Source organism: Globicephala melas, chromosome 9 (genome assembly GCF_963455315.2).
Source record: "Globicephala melas chromosome 9, mGloMel1.2, whole genome shotgun sequence".
In the NCBI taxonomy this organism is placed as follows: Eukaryota; Metazoa; Chordata; class Mammalia; order Artiodactyla; family Delphinidae; genus Globicephala; species Globicephala melas.
Window position 1 is genome coordinate 24,634,627 of NC_083322.1, and position 18,541 is coordinate 24,653,167.

Below are 18,541 nucleotides of genomic sequence, written 5' to 3' on the forward strand. Positions count from 1 at the left end.
TCTCACTGTTGTGGCCTCTCCCGTTGCGGAGCACAGGCTCCGGACGCGCAGGCCCAGCGGCCATGGCTCACGGGCCCAGCCGCTCCGCAGCATGTAGGATCTTCCCGGACCAGGGCACGAACCCGTGTCCCCTGCATCGGCAGGCGGACTCTCAACCACTGCGCCACCAGGGAAGCCCTGCTATCTTGATTTTTTAACTTTCATCTTTCTGGTCTTCCTACTCTGGAAGATGATGACAACTCATACACAAATACACACCATACACAAATTGCACGTGCATGTGCACATAGACACACACTTCTCCAATCCTTCCAGCAGGATTGTATCGCCATTTTGGTCCAGTTAATATTCAGTGTTTATATTATCATGACTCTACACATGACATTACAATTGATCTAGATAGGGTACTAAAATAACATTTCTCTTCTATACACATTTTGTTTTTCCTGGAATTAATTCCTTGCTTTGTCATAAGCTTCATTTTTCTATGTATCTATTATGAATTCATCTTCAAACTCTTGCAGAACTATACATATTCTTTCGGTACATCCAAACACAGCAAATAATCCACCAATTCTGGTTCTTTTTTTTTTTTTTTTCTTGGAGATATTCTGGAGTCTTCCATCTTCCTGCTCTAACCTGGACTGGGTGATCTCTAGACGAGTTCCATCCTGTTAACTCTGACCTCACTTTATCATCACTTGGAGAAATCCCTTTACCTTCCCAGGTTGGATTACCTGTTACCTGGATTCGGAGTCTTCTCCTTTCTTGTTTCCTTCCTGGTTTGGATGCTGTACATCCTTCAGAGGCTTCCTAAAAAGGGCGCATGGAAGGCAAATCGTTTTTTGAGATTTCTGCATCTCCAAAATAGACTTTATTTTACTCATACATTTGATTTATAGTTTGGTGGTTATGTTTGCCTGGAATAAAGCTTATCTTTTCTCATCATTTTGAACGTGTTGCTCTGTTTTCTTCTGACCAGTGGTTCTGCCGTTCAGGACCCAGAAGCCATTCTGAGCCCTAACCCTTTTTCTATAATCTGTTTTCACTCTCAAGTGATTTTAAAATCTTGTGTGAATGTTCCTTCGTGTGGGTCTTTCCCTTCCTCATCCTTCTCTTTTCTTTTTGCTAGAAATTTGACAGGTGTTTTCAAGTCAAAAACTCGTGTTCTTCAGTTCTCAGAAATATTCTTTTATTTCTTTGGTAATGGCCTCTCTATTTCTTTTTGAGACTTCAGAGTTTGAATGTTGAACCTCCTGGATACATTCCCTAATTTCATGACGATTTTTCATTTGTTTTACTTTCTGAAATATTCCCTTGACTTTCTCTTATGTCTTATCTATTGAGGTATTTCTATCTCACTTATCTTTTTTAATATCCAGGAGCTCTTCCTTGTTCTCTGAATGCTCCTGTGTTTATAGCCTCCTGTTCTTGTTGCGTGGACAGAATGTCTTCTCTCTGAGGTTATTAATATTCTTGAAGTCATCTTCTGCTTCTGTCTTGTTTCTGTGTCCGCTGAGTTCTTCTCCTCTGTTTGGTGTGACATTAAGAATGTGGTCCTGGTGCTGTTTGGAAGCTTGCGACTTGTGGGTCAGGTTCCCTGACTGTGGCTTTACTTTAAAATGAGCAAGTAGACATGATTACCTAATTGGGAGACATCCATCAATGAGTATCAGTACGGTGTCACCCTTTGGCCAGTTTCTCCCAAGAAGACTCTTCCAGTTTCCTGCCTGGGAGATGAAAGTTAGGCAGCTGGAGTCTGGGTGCTAAGCAGGGAAGGGGGACCAGGACCAGGGGATCCCCATTCAGCATACAGGCTTTCACTTTATAGAAACCTGCTCAGTCCTTGCTGGGTCTGGTGTCCTTGAGTTCATCCTCTACAGTGACCCTCTGATCTTCTGTGCAGAGGGTCTGTAGTTGGAGGAAGACACAGAGATTTTCACCCAATTCTGTTTTCACCTCCACCTCTGGAGTCTCTGGCGCCTCCCCTCCTAGAGCCTTCCTGATGTTGGGTGGAGTGGCTGCTTTGTTTCTCTTCATATCAGCTGCATCCCCATGCCCTGAGGGCTTTCCTTTCAGTTTTTTTTTTTTTTTTTTTCTGCCTGGCAAGATCATCATGTGCTTTTCAGCTTTCCAAATATTGAATACATTTCTTTCCTGTTTTCTCCATTTGATACTCACCTCCATTTGATACTCAGTTGGATATTTGGAGGAAGTGGAGATAAATGAATGTGTTCTCGTTTCCTTGCTTAACCAAACTCCAGGCCACACAGCAGTTCTTTTTTGCTGCTCTGTCCTGTTAGTGAATCTTAGGGAACAGCGGGACAGGCAGACTTGGAAGGGTGCTGCATCAGGTGACCTGTCACCACATTCTGGTTTTTGAAAGGGGAGAGGGGGGAGTAAGAGAGGAGCAAAGAAAAAGAAGAAAAGGAAAGTGGAGTAGAATAAAGAAATGAGAGGGAAATTAAAAGATGAGAGGAGAAGGGAGGCTTATGGAATAGTGAAATGAAAGCTATTAATGGACAAATCTGCATGGATGTCTCCATCATGACTATGCTGAACCCCCTGTCTCATTTCCTTTTCAATCAACTGAGAAGGAATGAGAGTGCTTCGACAAACTGGTCTCTAGACCCAAAGCACCTGGCTGAGACCCTAATACCCTCATAAAAATTAGTTTTTAAGCTACCCAGGCTTCATAATTTTGAATTGAATAAATTTTCTTATGTCTCTTCTAGTTCTTCTCCTTTAGGCTTTTAAACAAGTGATTTATTGTATTTTACATGATATTCTTTCTATTTCCATATTAGAACTTACTTACATAATTCACAGTACTCATGGGAGGCAGTATATGTGTATATTCATAGAAATACAAAATGCTGAAATTCAAAGGAATCTTGAGGTCGTCCCATCAAGCACCCTTCTTTGTACAAATGACGAAACTGATAGCCAGAGAGGGTCCTACAGAGGGGACATGGGCATAATCCAATGTAGGAATGAGAAATTATATCATGGCTTGAGTGAACTTGTTGTTAGAATGGTAGAGCCAGTACGTCTGTCATACTATTCATATTTCAGGAATTTTTTCCCACAAGCCGAACTGCTTTTTATTTTATAGATATTCACTTGCTATAGTATATTGTTAAGATATAATGCATTTGTAAAGAGAATGAGTTTTATCTGGGAGTCACGGCATGAATGGATATTGTAGAAATTATACCATAGAAATTTATGAGGTAACAAACGGTTATCCTTTTGTCATTTGCAGTTCTGATCTGCAGTTTTCATTTTTGTGCTTGAATGATGTTAGGATTATTGAAAGCTTAATGTTCTTTCCTAAGAACACCCTTAGATAAATGATATAATTTAATGCAAAATGTTATAACATACCTGCTCTGTTCCTGTAACACCGCGGGTATAGACGTTTCTTGGTTTCAGTGAAAGAATGTTTGATAGTGAATCTCTAGATGATTCAGATTTTGCCTTGGCCTGTGCATTCACAGTTTGCAATAATAGGAATAAACTTTTAAAAAACTATTCTTGCAAGTTCTGACGTGTTTTAACATTGAAATAAACAAAGCCGTGTATAAACTGTTTGATTAGTTGTGATTAAAATGCATTGAACCCAACTAAAATCCTTGGTTCTTAGAACTGATGCTTTGTTCTAACCCTTTCAAATGGCCATTTTAATGGTTATTTAATTTTTTTTCTCTGTATTCCTTCCACTTCAAGATGTGTGGTCTGTTTCTTATTGTGGAAAAGTAAAATTAAATCCCCCTTGTACATAAACGCAAGGTATTTATTACATCGTATTTAAATTATTAAGGACAATCACATTTTCACTGGAAATACTGGATATATCTGATGACTGGTAGTTTCCATTAGAAATAGACTTTGCTGGTTTCTGGATGGCTAAATCAATCATAAGCTTACTTCTGCAATGTTTTCTGACTTTGTTGATCCTGGTGTGTCTGAATGTACCATACAGCTACTTTTTACGCTTCTTTGACCATGTATTCCTACGGTCACTGGCAGGAGCTGGTGAATCTTATTCATAGTTAACTAGATTCTGTTTTCTTGGTCCCATACCCCTAGGCTACCCTGCATTGTAGCATTTCTCACATGAAATTGTAATACTGTTTACATATTGTGTTATTTATTGTGAGTGCCTCAAGACCAGGGACTGTGGCTTCTTACTCATTTTTGTATCTCCAGACTTCAACAGAGCACTCAGCATATAGTAAGCACACAGTGAATGCTCCAGGAGTGTTGGTGGGCATGCCTGGGTTCATGTAGAGAAGAAGCCTGCAGGACACTCTTTTGAGAGGATGTTAATGAATGAGACTTTTGTCCAACCTGAACCAGAACAAAATCCATTTTCCTAAGTTATTCGGTCTTGATGGTATAAAACTTTGGAGTTCGCATTTTGGTCATACTACCTTACCTGTTGATGCTGTTTAATTATTTATATTGAGGAGTTTTAATGATCAAGGGGACAATTATGAGAGATAGTAGCAAAGTACAATGAATATACTTGGCTACTAGGATAAGGGTCACAGGTCTGCACTTGACTCCTTCCTAGCTGTGTGACCTCGGGGACAGTTTCCTCAAGTTTATGATGTTTACCTTACATATTCAGTAGCACTGAGATATTATGAGGGTGAAATGAGATATTAAAGCATGGTGAACTAGTATTCAATACACTATATTATTATTATTATTTTCTATTTGTTCTAAATGGGTTTTTAGTTAAGGAAAAGGTAATAGAGTTAATTTCTTTTGTGTATGGGGAGTCTTGCTTCTCAAGTTACTAACTGCCTTCTATTTTGAGTAAAATCTAGTCTAAAATTTATTTTAACAAGAGTCCTTAAACTCCTACCGTGCAATAGCAAAAGCTCAAGTGACTCAATTTAAAAATGGTCAAAAACACTATATTGTAAATAAACTATACTTTAATAAAATTTAAAAATAAATAAATAAAAATGGTCAAAGGACTTAGGTATTTCTCCCAAGAAAACATACAAGTGGCCACTATGTACATGAAAAGTTACTCAATATCACTAATCATCAGGGAAATTCAAATCAAAACTACAATGAGATATCACCTTGCACATGTTAAGATGACGATTATCAAACAAACAACAAAATATAACAACTGTTGTCAAGGATGTGGAGAAAATGGAGCCCTTGTACACTGTTAGTGGGAATGTAAAGTGGTACAACCACTATGGCAAATAGTAGAGCTTCCTCAAAAAAATTAAAAAGAGGACTACCATATAATCCAGCAATCTCATGACTGGGTACTTAACCAAAAGAATTGAAACAGGGTCTGGAGGAGTTATTGGCATTCCTGTGTTCTCTGAAGCATTATTCACAATAGGCAAGATATGGAAGCAACCCAAATGTCTATTGACAGATGAATGGATAAAGAAAATGTGGAATACACATAAAATGGAATATTATTCAGCCTTAACAAAGAAGGAAATCCTACTATGTGAGACAACATGGACAGACCTGGAGGATGTTATGCTAAGTAAAATATGCCAGTCTCAGAAGAACAGATGCCGTATGGTTCTACTTATGTGAGGAGTCTGAAGTAGTCAAACCATAGATGCAGAGAGAATGGTGGTTACCAGGGGCTGGAGGAAGGGGAAATGGGAAGTTGTTATTCAATGGGGGTAAAGTTCCAGTTATGCAAGAGGAATAAGGTCTAGAGAGCTGCTGTACAAAGTAGTGCCTATAGTTAACAGCATGGTATTCACTTAAAATTTTGTTAAGAGGATAGATCTCATGTTAAGTGTTCTTACCACACACACACACACACAAAGGGGACATGAGACACAAGGAAACTTGGAAATGATGGATATGTTTGTTACCTTGATTGTGATGATAGTATCATAGGTGTATGCGTATGTCCAGACTCATCAAATTGTATGCATTAAACATATGTAGGTTTTTTTTGATATATCAATTACACTTCAGTAAAACTGTTAAAAATTTTTTTAAAAAGAGTTCTTTAACTGTACAATGGCTTGCTATAAAAAACATGTCATTTTACTCTCCTCTCTTTTTAGTTCTATTTGAATCCAAAGAGTTAAATATATAATTATATTTTTAACTTTTATATGCCTCAAACACATAGATCAAATCTTGCCATGGAAAATTATTGTGAACTGCCTACAGAAATACTACAAGTACTTGCATTTGCTTGAAAGATGGAGTTTTTAAATGCTTTTGGTGCTTTATTTTTGTTCTCTGAAGTCCACTTCTTAGCTTAGTCACTGTTGTACGTTGGTTGTGGTGCAAGCCTTGCTCTGAAGAGTTATACAACTAAAGCAATAATGATCTTTCAGCTATTAGTTCCTTCTTCTTTAAATCAAGAATGTCAGCCCCCTTTGAGTATCTGTTAAAATGCTGCACTGAAAGCCAATATATAGCAGAATTCAGGTAATGCTGGTAAGTAGACGAAGATATTACTTGTGTAGAAGAATGTTCATAGTTTGCAGGCTCTGATAGCTACTGCTGAGATACTATTGAGAGTGTCCTATTTGCAGAAGGTATTTGGAAATGACTTTATGTTACATACATATATAACGTAGATGCAGAGATGCTTAGCCTTACCTGAATGATGGTATTTTTAATACATGGATATGCTTAGTATCTCTTTATTAGATCATTCTGCTACATCATGAAATAAGAATTTCTTGTTTATTCGCTTATTTATCACACATCCAATGAATGCCCACTGGTATCAGGCTTCACAAGACCCTAGGGATTTACTGAGATGTGAGCTCTGTGAAGTCAGAGACCTTCTCTATATTATTCACTCTTGTATACTCTGTGTCTAAAAAGTATCTGACCTGTAACAGTGCTCAATAAATATTTGTTGAATGATTGAAGAAGGGCGGATGCCACGATTGTCTACTCTCCCCCTCACTAATTTAATTGGCATGATTCTGTAATGAATTCCTCATCTGTAACTGAATTACTAATTTCTCATCTGTAACTGTAATGAGCTTAATCCTAAATCCAGTACTGTGTTTTTCCTAATCCAGAAGGGTGAGAAATTTAACCAGTGCTCACTTTGATTCTAGTGGTCATTGGCATGATGGTTTTTCCAAGCAATGGGCTAGAAAATATGAAATTTCTCTTTTCTTAGAGAGTTTATTCATATTGAGCATTTGAGCATTTACAGGGAGTTAGTTTTATCTTTCAAAACCTTCCTGTCATACTTTTGGCCCCAGTATCTGGGAATCCACTTTGAAATAGCAAACAAAACAAAACAAAAAAACAGACAAAACAAAATAAAAATCCCAAAACACTCCAAAAATAGTACTCAGAAAATAATTCATGTAAATACAAATGCACACAACACAGTAGTAAAATTTATTTAAACCTCATCAAGTTCTCCTTCTCCAAATGTTCCTAACTCCACGTTTGCTGTTTTGACCCTGAAGAGAATGGATTTTTTGCCCAGCTCCGAAGATACTTCTGGTGTGGATGGTCTGCCCTCTAGTCTCTCCTCTTGTTCTTTTCCCTCTTCTATTTCTTCCCCCAAGTCATGTCATTTCCCTTCTCACCCTCTCCCCACCCCCCTTCTTCTTCTTCTTCTTCCTCATCCTTTCTTTTCCTGAATTTTTCCCATCTACTGTACCCATGTCTCCTTAGACATTTCCAGTTTTCAAGAGGGGAAGAGGCAACACATTAGACGTTTAGTTCAAGTGGTGATGGGCACAAGTTTCCCTTCTAACGTAGAACCTTTTGTACTTAGCATCCCCGTTGACTGGACTTGCTAGTAAGAGTTGTTACTCTGTGTACATTTGGGGAATGAAATTTAAGGAGTCTAGAATTAATGTTATAGGTAAGTATTGCTTGGTGAAAGTGCGTTACTGTTTCTGTTTGGGGTTTGTCAATTTTTATTTTAAACAATTTACAATGAATGTGTTTTCTGAGGAAACAAATTAATCTGTTGAGTGATTATTTAATCTTTTCACAATAACCCATTGGGAAGATACTAGCATCCTCTCAATCTTTAGATTGAGGGACAGAGGCACAGAGAAGTCACACAACTTCCCCGGCATCACAGCTAGTCAGAGAAGGGCCGGGATTTGGAGCTAGAAAGTGTAGCCCCAGAGACAATGTTCATAACCGCCATACTGCTCTGTGCCTCTGAGTGGATCTGTGATGAAATGAGGGCATGTTAGAAAGCCTAGCATGTAGGAAACTGACCCTGTGAACCTGTTCCAGCCCAATCTGCCTTCCAAGCACGAGCATCTCTGAGTCACATGGAGACTGGCAGGAAAGGGGCTCTCTGAGCCAGTCCTCTCCCTACAGTCCTCTCCCTACTGCCACTCTTAGGGGACAAAGAGGGGAGTAGCAAGGCACTCATGCCCCTCCTGTACCAGGACTTTCATTCCCTCATTTCATTGCTGTTCAGTCTCTTTAAGGGTGAATTGGCATTTGATAGAGGAAAAAGCATAACAGGTTTGGTGGTGGTGGGGGGGGGGGAATGAGCACAGATTTAAGTGCAGTTTTGCTCTTTTAATGCATGTTGTTCAAGATAACACTTTTACTTCACTGCGATGTGTGAGGTAAATCTCTTTCACAAAGTGCACTTGAAGCTGACAAAGAGACAAACTTTCATCACACTGTATACTTTGCTGCTAAGTCCCAGATGTACACCACATAAGGAGGTGAAAGTACTGTTACAAAAGGCGTGATTACACTTGTTCAAACCTTAGAACAAATTTTACTGAACTACCACTAAAGGGCCAATTACATTAGGGCCAAATTGTCATTTTACTTATGTCTCCAGAAAGGTGGAAAGAAATGACGTCAAGAGTAATTAGGTTGCTTCCATGTCCTGGCTATTGTAAATAGTGCTGCAGTGAACATTGTGGTACATGACTCTTTTTGAATTATGGTTTTCTCAGGGTCTATGCCCAGTAGTGGGATTGCTGGGCCGTCTGGTAGTTCTATTTTTAGTCTCTTAAGGAACCTCCATACTGTTCTCCATAGTGGCTGTATCAATTTACATTCTCACCAACAGTGCAAGAGGGTTCCCTTTTCTCCACACCCTCTCCAGCATTTGTTGTAAAGCAATTATGCTGCAATAAAGATGTTAAAAAAAAAAGAAAAGAAAAGAGTAGGGCATAGAGTTGTGATATTGTGACGTATAATAAGAAATAGTATTTGGTCTTTATCCAGTTTTTGGCACGGAGATCCTAAAATACTTGGAATTTCCTAAGTGATGAGAGTGAAAAAGGTGTCTTTTGTTATGTTAAGGGATGACTTTAGGAAAGCCTGTAGGTAACCTAAGGTTGGGGCTGGTTGTCAGGAAGACCAGCCACAGGATTAGAGGGTTAGAACTTTCAGTCTCACCCCCCAACCTGCAGGGAGGGGAGAGGGGCTGGAAATTGAGTTCAACCACCAATGGCCATTTCAATCATGCCTATGTAATGAAGCCTCCATCAAAACTGGAAAGGATGGGGTTTGGAGAGCTTCAGGTTGGTGAACACTTGGAGATTCAGAGAGAGCATGGAAGCTCTGTGCCCTTTCCCCATGCCTTGCCCTGTACATCTCTTATTTGGCTGTTCCCGAGTTACATTCTTTTATAATAAACCAGTGATCTGGTAAGTACAATGTTTCTCTGAGTTCTGTTAGCCTCTCTAGCAAATTAATTGAACCCAAGGAAGAGATTTTGGGAACCTCTGATCTGTAACCAGTTGGTCAGAAGCACAGGTAACAAGCAGAGCTTGTGACTGACATCTGAAGTGGGGCAGGGGCTGGGCAGACAGTCTTGTAGGACTTGAACCCTTAACCTGTGGAATCTGACAATATCCAGGTAGATAGTATCAGAAATGAGTTGAATTGTAGGACACCCAGTTTTTGTCAGAGGATTGCCTGGTGATGGTGGGGAAATTCCTCACTCCCTAAGAATTGGAATTGGGATCGCGGCACTTTGAAGAGTTAACGTGTTTCTATTGTCTTTAAGAGAGGAACAAAAAAACTGGTTATTTGGTTTTGCTCATTGCTATTATTTGCAAGTGCATTCATAAGAAATAATTTAATAATAGTTGACTGACTATATTACATTCTCATTAGGGTCAATTATAAACAATCTCTTACGGTTAACCAACAATTTTGACCAATCACTTTTTTACCAATAGCTTAACCATTGATTAAATGGTAACTTTGTTGATTTGTTTATGTATCAAAACCATTCTGTCATGCAGATCTAACAAGTTATATAACCAGGGACTCGATTTGATTTACTTAGAACTTGACAGAAATTGTGAACCAACTTGAGACACTGGTCAATTGGGTAAGTGATGGAAAAGATGAAGAAAAAAGGCTAGTCTTGGAGTCAGATCTGACTTTGAACCTGGGTTCCAACCTCTTGCCAGCTGTTGACACCCCTTGTTTCTCAGTTTCCTCATCAGAAATGTGGTGATAATGCCAATCTTAGAGCGCTTTCGCTACGACTAGGGAGGTAAGAGTGAATGAGACTGGGAAGGAGTGATCACGTGTGTTGTAGAGTGAATGTAAAATGTTTTGTTCAACAAATGATCTTTTAATTATCACTAAATAATCAAAAGGAAAACATTGACACAAATGAGGAAGTCAGAAGATTCTAGAGAACAGCCAATTATAAATTCCTCCGTACAACATTCCTAAGCGCTAAGCTTTCAAAATTATTTCTTGCAGAACTGGGGACAGCTGTAGAATAAGAAAGTTAGTGTTCCTTGAATTGCACACAATCAGTACTCTTCCAGAGTGAGGTATGAAGAAATAGATGCAATAGACATGTGCTTTGATGGAGAGCAGCTCCTCTTCCTTCTCCCACCCCAGGAGTCTAAATCAAGTCAGAGAGTCTCTTTAAAAATTGCAACAACATATAATGAGTATTGAAGGAAGCACGTCTTTGATAAAGCCTGAATGTTTGACTAAATTTCATCGGTACTTTACCTCAACTCTAACAGTATATAAAGACCTCTTGTTCTCATGAAATCATTGGACTATTTGGTGGGGGGCGGGGGGGACTTGTCATTTATTACTGCAGTTGATCTTCTGCTATTATTTTTTAGCAGTCCATCGTTTTACATTCTTATCTGGCTTTTCTTATGTGTACATCTTGTCATTCAATTATAAGACTTTTTTGGACAGAATGGGAGACAATGTCCATAGCTCCGGAAATGCAGTAGACGATATGTGCTTTTATGATTGCTTATGAGTGTGGCTTCTTGACTGATGTGAAGACAGAAATTGTGAATTAGTTTCAAGGTTAAGAAAAAAATCCTAATCTTCTAACTCCAATTACCTGAGAGTAACACACTCCACAATTTAATAAAATATCTATAAGGCACCAAACAGCACAATGCCATGTGGTGCAGGATCTTCATAAGGATTTACTCAGCTGAAATAAATTAATTGTGCAGTCCCTCTTTCCAGGAAAATACCGATTGACCAGGCTGACAAATAAAAGGTGAGGTAAAGGAATAAAAACATATGAATAGATTATGTAAAATTCCAGCCCAACTCAGCTTTTTACAAACAAAAATGTTCACTAGATCTGTAGTAAATGAATACATCAATGAATTCAGACTAAACCATATGTCTGGATGGCATTGCCTGTTTGCCTCATCTGAAATAGTCATAATAAAAATTTTCTGGCCTTCATTTCTTCTGGCAATGGAGTCAGGATTAATCTCAGAATGATATTTTGGATATGACATGTCTTTAATAGGATCCTTAAGTAATCAGAGGAATTTTCTTAAAAGAGCAGTCATATTTTGAAACAGCTATTGTTCCCCAGAGAGTGTTACAGTTTGGGTCTTGCATTTCTGTGGTTACCTAATGCTTCCACTCACCACAGTTTTTTGTTTGTTTGTTTGATTTTTAAACACATTATGCATAGTCTTCAACTTAAGACTTTGTCCCCAAAGTTTTCTCCTCAAAATGTGTAATCACTTTTGTCCAGTCTCTTTCACTAGCTCCCTTCCCCTAGCTGGTGGGTTTTCTGAGAGCTCTGTCACTCACCTTTTCCTGTTGTTGATTTCAGTATTCTCTTTGAGTGATCTCTTCGTTCCCAACACTTCAACTTCTTACTGTATCTGCATCAGGCAACATTGTGATTACAACTCCCTTCTCTCTCCTTAGCTCCAGACTTACTTTTTCTCAGTTCGATGTTCCATGGGTACTTTGAAAACAACTTATCCTAAATCAAAATCATTCTTTCCTCCTCTCCAAACCTGTTCACCCTCCTGTGTTTCCTACTTGTTTAATAGTGTCATCACACAAACTGATCACCAAGGCCAAAACCTTAGAGTCATGCTTAATGGTTTCCCACTACCTCACTACTTAGATCCAATCAGTACAACCTAAATATATACAATTTTTATTTGTCATTCATGTCTCAATAAAGGTGAGAAAAATATTACAAAGCCCTACTGATTCTAACTCAAATTCTTACAGGTCCACCTGCCCCTCCTCAGTACCAGCAGCATTACCCTAGTCATCATTTCCCATTGCCTGTTCTGATAACCTCCTAACTGGGCTCATGGCCTCCTATTCTTTTCACTCCAGGTTGCCCTCTTACGTAATTCAATGGTCCTCATTCATTTTTCTCCCATGAAATGCGGCGGTCATAGACAAGACGTATTCCTATGGGCTACTAAATGTCAGGCACTTTAATTACACATAATCTTCTGCAGGCTGTGCATGCCATGCATGATTTGGCCCCCAAATTACCTCTCATTTTTGTCTCACACTTCTCTCCCCTTCACTCATTAACTCCACTGGCTCTTTCCTGCACTTTCCCATGTGATGCTCTCGCATTCTCTCTTCTTTCTGACCTTAACCAAGTGATACCAACTTTAGGGACACTTTTCCCAAACGTTCCTCAATCTAAATTAAATGTCCTTGCTCTTCCTCCTAGGACTTGCCATAACTTATATACTTATTTTGCGGGTTTGTTTTGCATTAAGCCTGTTTTACCCATAACATCTCTAAACTCTGTGAAGGCAAGGGCCGTGTCTATTTTATTCACCATTGTAAATCCACATGCCCCACATGGTATCTGACAGATAGTGGGCACGCCATAAATATTTACTGAACAAATGAATCAGTCATCACAACTATTCATGGCATATCAGTAGACTAACTAACTACAGGCTCTGTCTGTGGATTATGGGCAATTCCCACCCCTGAAGAGCATAGTGTAGGGTTAGTGAGGGTATTTCTGTTGCAGGGATAACTTTGGCAGTGCTCTAACTTATACAGAAAATAACCTTCAGTACTCTAGCACTGTTATTCATACAATATTGTCACGTATGTTAAATCTGATCACAACACACGGGACACCCCTTGTCTGGCTACCACATGGTTCTTCTTTGTTTGCCTACTTGAGGTTTCTTCCCAAAGTGCACAGCTCATCATGTAATTCTCCTGCTCATGAGCTTTCAGTGGGTTCCCATCCTTTTCAAGATAAAATCCAAATTCTTTGGTGTGTATAACAAAGTCATTGTCAAGCTGGACCTGTCCATTCTTTCCAACCTCAGCCCCAGCCAGTCTCAACCATAGGTCACGATCAAGCAAGGTTCTTTCATACCTTGGCTTCTACCAGAAATGTCCCATTTTTGTCCCTATGTTTATGTATATTTGCCATTTAAAATCCAGCTCTCTCAAGCACTTGAGTTACTCCTTCCTCTGTGCTCCCAAAGTGTGGTATATTCTCTCCATTCTAAAATTTATTACATGTTCCATGATAATTTATTGGAATGCCCCTCTCCCAGACTAGCTGGTAACTGCTGGATTAGACTACTCATTCCCAGTGTCCAGCCCAATGCATAGCATATAATGGCATCCAGTAATGTTTGGGTGACTGAATGCATTGTCAACTGTTTAGAAGAAAACATGCCTTTGCCTACTGAAGCAATACTATAAATAAATGATGATTTTCTTGTCAAGCGACTCAAAAAGCCTGCTTAAACCGTAATGCAGTTGAAACATCTTGCTAATATTGCTTTTTCTCCTAGTATCAGAATATGCTATAACTGTACCACTGAAACAAAGGAAACCTCCTTCTTCTCCTCCTAGCCCAGCCCATCGGCAGGGGGCAGAGATCTTTTCTAAACTTTTCTTTTTGGCTTCATGTTGCTTTAAAAGGAGAGGCCAAAAGAAGAGTTCTTGTCTTTTTCCATGTGAGTGGGACGGGATTTCTGCCATTTTGATTTTCATGGTGAAGATATATGTCAACTGAGGGTTTGTGTCTTGAAACTTGGCTAGTGTCTCAGTCTTGAAGACCACTTGTCTCGTAACATATTATGGTGCTGCATAAGAATCTTGCTGCAATACTATGAGCTCAAAAAAGGAAATTAACCTTAAAGGAAGTCTACTGATAAATAAAATTAGCAAAAGGACCTTCCTTCCTCACAGGTGGTCTCACCTATAAGACATACTCATACCTTTTATTAATCCAGACTCTTATCCTTGGACTTAGGTTAAATGAATTAAAAGAGCCTTCTTTCCACTCTTTCTCTCTTGTCCCACATTTTGTACACTTTGGTTTTTTTAAAGACATCCACAAAAATAATGTTTAAACTTGGAAAAAACCTCTGATGTATGATTAAGTTATTGATGTCATTTATTTGATACATATAATGCAAAAAAGTGATTGCTTTTAGTAGGTGAGAATGACAGATACTTTGAGAAACAGTATCCTTTACTGAGTCACGTGTTTTATAAAGTAGCTAACCTCATTAAGTGTGTTAAGTAAATGTCTTTTCCTAATCACTTTCTCTGTTTCTTTCTTTTTTTTTTAAATAGGTGGTGTTTGCATTGCTCAATCACAGAAAATCCCACGTGAACCAAGACCTGGAGAATTTGAAAAAATAATCAAGCGTCTGCTAGAAACACCTAATGCTCGGGCAGTGATTATGTTTGCTAATGAAGATGACATCAGGTGCTGATTGCTTTTCTTCCTCATGTAGGATCAGATTGGCAGCCCACATCCTTTTTCTGACATATTTCATGTTCAATGTAAAATCTTGTGAGATTTCATAGGAATTGCAACATTCTCATGCAATTACAGACTGCCTTCTGCTACATAGAGACAACAGCCTTCTAGTTTCTCAGTCCAATCTGTTTATCAAGTAAAGCCTGGGGACTGAAAGAAATGAGACAAATAACGATGATAAACAGAATGATGTGAATGAGGTTAAGGATAAGGCTAATTATCAGCTGCTGGAGTTAAAGTCTCCAATATATTCCTTTTAGGAGATGATAAGACTCAGGCAGTTAGAATGATTGACTGGTTGTTTAATGGTGACCTACTGAGTGTTTATGACTTCATATAGCTGGTCTTGTAACATTCACAAGTGTAGAGTTTCTTGGTAAATGTGGTATGTTTTATTTCTTTTTATTCCAATAGGAGGATATTGGAAGCAGCGAAAAAATTAAACCAAAGTGGGCATTTTCTCTGGATTGGCTCAGATAGTTGGGGATCCAAAATAGCACCTGTTTATCAGCAGGAGGAGATTGCAGAAGGGGCTGTGACAATTTTGCCCAAAAGAGCGTCAATTGATGGTAAGGATGCACTGTAGAGAATTTGCTTCATTCCAACTGAATCTAAACTCAAAAGCAAAATCAGGGTATCAGCATACGGTGAGATGAATCCATTATTAATGACTCGATAGAATTTTTAGGACTGATGGCAGAATGGTCAAGACAGTAACTATTTAACTCAACATATTGTATATATATATATATATTTTTATTAGAAAAGAGTACCCACTAGATATTTTTTTAGGGGGCACTGCTGTTGGCCTTGGATATCTCTGTGATGTTAGTAGTCGCCCTCTAAGTTTGCATATTTCCATGGGTGTATACAGTGGTTATAGCATTGTTGGAAGGAGAGTGCTTGCTTTATAGCAAATGAAGACATGATGCTGGCCTGGCTCTATGGGTAAATAAATGCAACAGCAAAGATGTGGAACATCTCTGAAAGGCAGTCTGTCTCCCAAATATCTTTTCCAATGATCTCGACAGTGATTGAAATTCCTACCTTTGCCATTATCCTTGGGAATAAGGCACTATTTCCAGGTGGTCTCCCTTCAGTGAGTTGGTTACCTGAGCAGAATGACACTAGCCCATTACCCATGACTCCAGAAGATTACATTAGTAGTGATTAGTTTATTGAATTAGCTGAAAATGGAACATGCGGGACAGATAAACCTTGAGGCAAGTAGAAGCACGGAAGCCTGGAACACTGACTCGTGCTAGGGGAGAGAGAGGAGAATGAGAAAAGTCTGAGTTGGTTTTGAATATTCAGCACGAGGTCACTGCTTGCTGCCGCTGGGAGACACAGAGGAGAGACAGAGGTGGTGCGGATGCCACCCAACAGGCTTACCTGCTGTGTACATCCCTAGAGTCAGGTGCCTGAATGGTGAATGGTGGGAGTGGAGATATTGTCCACTGATCCCCATTGACTCTTGCCACAAGGGAAGCCTTAATGCTGGGTTATTGGCTGCCCTCCCCCATCTGTTATACATATTTTTTCATGCAATGATCACAACATCATATAATATCTATTCAAAAGCTCTGATGGTATTTGGTTTTGATTTTGGACGAATATTAAAATCATACCTTTCTCCTTTAAAATAGGGTTCGATCGATACTTTAGAAGCCGAACGCTTGCCAATAATCGAAGAAATGTATGGTTTGCGGAATTCTGGGAGGAGAATTTTGGATGCAAGTTAGGATCACATGGAAAAAGGAACAGTCACGTAAAGAAATGCACAGGTAGCCACTTCAATGTTTTCCTTGGTGCATTCGTTTTATCATTATCTGAGAAATGAAGTTTTTCTATGTGGATAATGATGACGGTATCTTCTACTTCCTCACGTCTCTTGTTATAGTTTCTCAGTGGGGCTGAGCTTACATTGATCGTTCAACAGACTTAGGTGTGCTCACTGGTTCTTACAGTCAACGGACAAGTATGTACTGAACATGGGGCATGTGTCCAACACTGGGATATTTTAATTCTATTTAAGAAAACATTTATTGAGTGCCTACTTTAGGCAAAGTACTTTATTAGGTTTGGTGGGATACTTACAAATAAGCAAGATATGATTTTGCTCACCAGGAGCTCAAAATGTAGTGAGGATGACAGATCATAACAAATGGCTCTAAGATAGTGTTTTTCAACTATTTCAGTCCATGTTCCCCATATCTTGCACAGCTCTATCAGCTATGATTTTTTTTGATGCTCTACTTTCTATATCTTGTGCTGAAAACTAATAGTGATATTAAATGTGCATTTTTTGAGTGTTAGAATGAAACGTTTTATTTGCAGAAACATGATTATGTACGTAGAAACATCTATGGAGTTTTAAAAATGACTTAGAACTAAGTAGTACATTTAGGGAGATCAATTCAAGATACAAGGTCAATATAAACATCCTTTTAATCCATTTATATATATATATATTAGAAACTAACACATAGAAAATGAAATATGTACAGCATGATTAAAAAGAACATAAAAAGTTAGGGGTAATTTTAACAAAGACGCATAAGTCTTCTACACTAAAATCTTTTACACTGAATGAGCATCTTATAACCAGACACCCCTCCCTTGCTTACCCCTGGCCCGGACATTTTGATATGACCTCCTTGCCCGTGATTCACTTCCTTTGGAAATAGCTGTTCAAATAAGAGATGTAATCTGATAAGTGCTAGAGCAGCCATATAAATGGAGCAAGGATGGGGATGTGAAAATAGGGGCCCCCCTGTGGAGGATGTGACTTCCAGGAACTGGGGTAAGTGAAGTGAGGCAGAGTTCCTGCTCACAGGGCTTACATCTGAGTGTGAAAAGACAGACACTAAATACGTAAATGTATAAAGGAACAGAGACTTCCAGGTGCCTCGGAGAAATACAACAGAGTAAATGTGAAAAGAGTGACCAGGTGGTCTCGGGAGGGACGGTGGCAGTTACTGTAGATCGTTTGGTCAGGATGCTTTAGAGGTGACATTTGAGACCAGACCTGAGTGGCCGGTGTCGTCAGCCACGTGAAGATATGAGGGCAGCCCATTCTAGGATCCAGGGCAAGCCTCTTTGGTTCAAGGTACAGGTACAAAAAGGTCAGGGAGGCCGGAGTGAGTGAGAGTGAAGATAGGGAGTGAGAGGGGAAGTGAGGAAAGAAGAGGATAAAGAGACAGGCCAGCTCATGCAGGACCTTGGAGTTCTTCCTAGAAGCTCCAGAGCTGAGGAGTTGGGGCTTTATCCTACCTGTAGGGTAGAATTACATGAGACTTTTCATTTAAGGCACTGCTCAGATACCTGTTTCAAAAAGATTCCTCTGGCGGAAGGGTAGGGAGGGTTGGAGATCAGGGGAGAGAAAGGAGAAAGGTCAATCAGGGCCCATCCAGTAGCCCCTGTAATGGGCAGTCACAGCTTAAATGAGGTGTGCTAGTTAGGGGTGGAACACAGAGTGCAGAGATTGTAGTAGGTAGTATTTACAGTACACAGTGAGTGATTAATGCG

At 39.2% G+C, this 18,541-nt stretch overlaps 1 protein-coding gene across 5 annotated transcripts in view; it reads left to right on the top strand.

The window, feature by feature from the left end:
- GRM8 (glutamate metabotropic receptor 8) overlaps positions 1-18,541 on the top strand; it is a 794,344-nt gene that overhangs the window by 363,505 nt on the left and 412,298 nt on the right. For all 5 annotated transcript variants that reach the window (XM_060305370.1, XM_060305367.1, XM_060305366.1 and 2 more), the window contains exons 4-6: positions 14,824-14,959; positions 15,428-15,582; positions 16,660-16,797. In XM_060305370.1, coding sequence (XP_060161353.1) covers positions 14,824-14,959; positions 15,428-15,582; positions 16,660-16,797 — 429 coding nt within the window. The remainder of the gene's footprint in view (positions 1-14,823; positions 14,960-15,427; positions 15,583-16,659; positions 16,798-18,541) is intronic.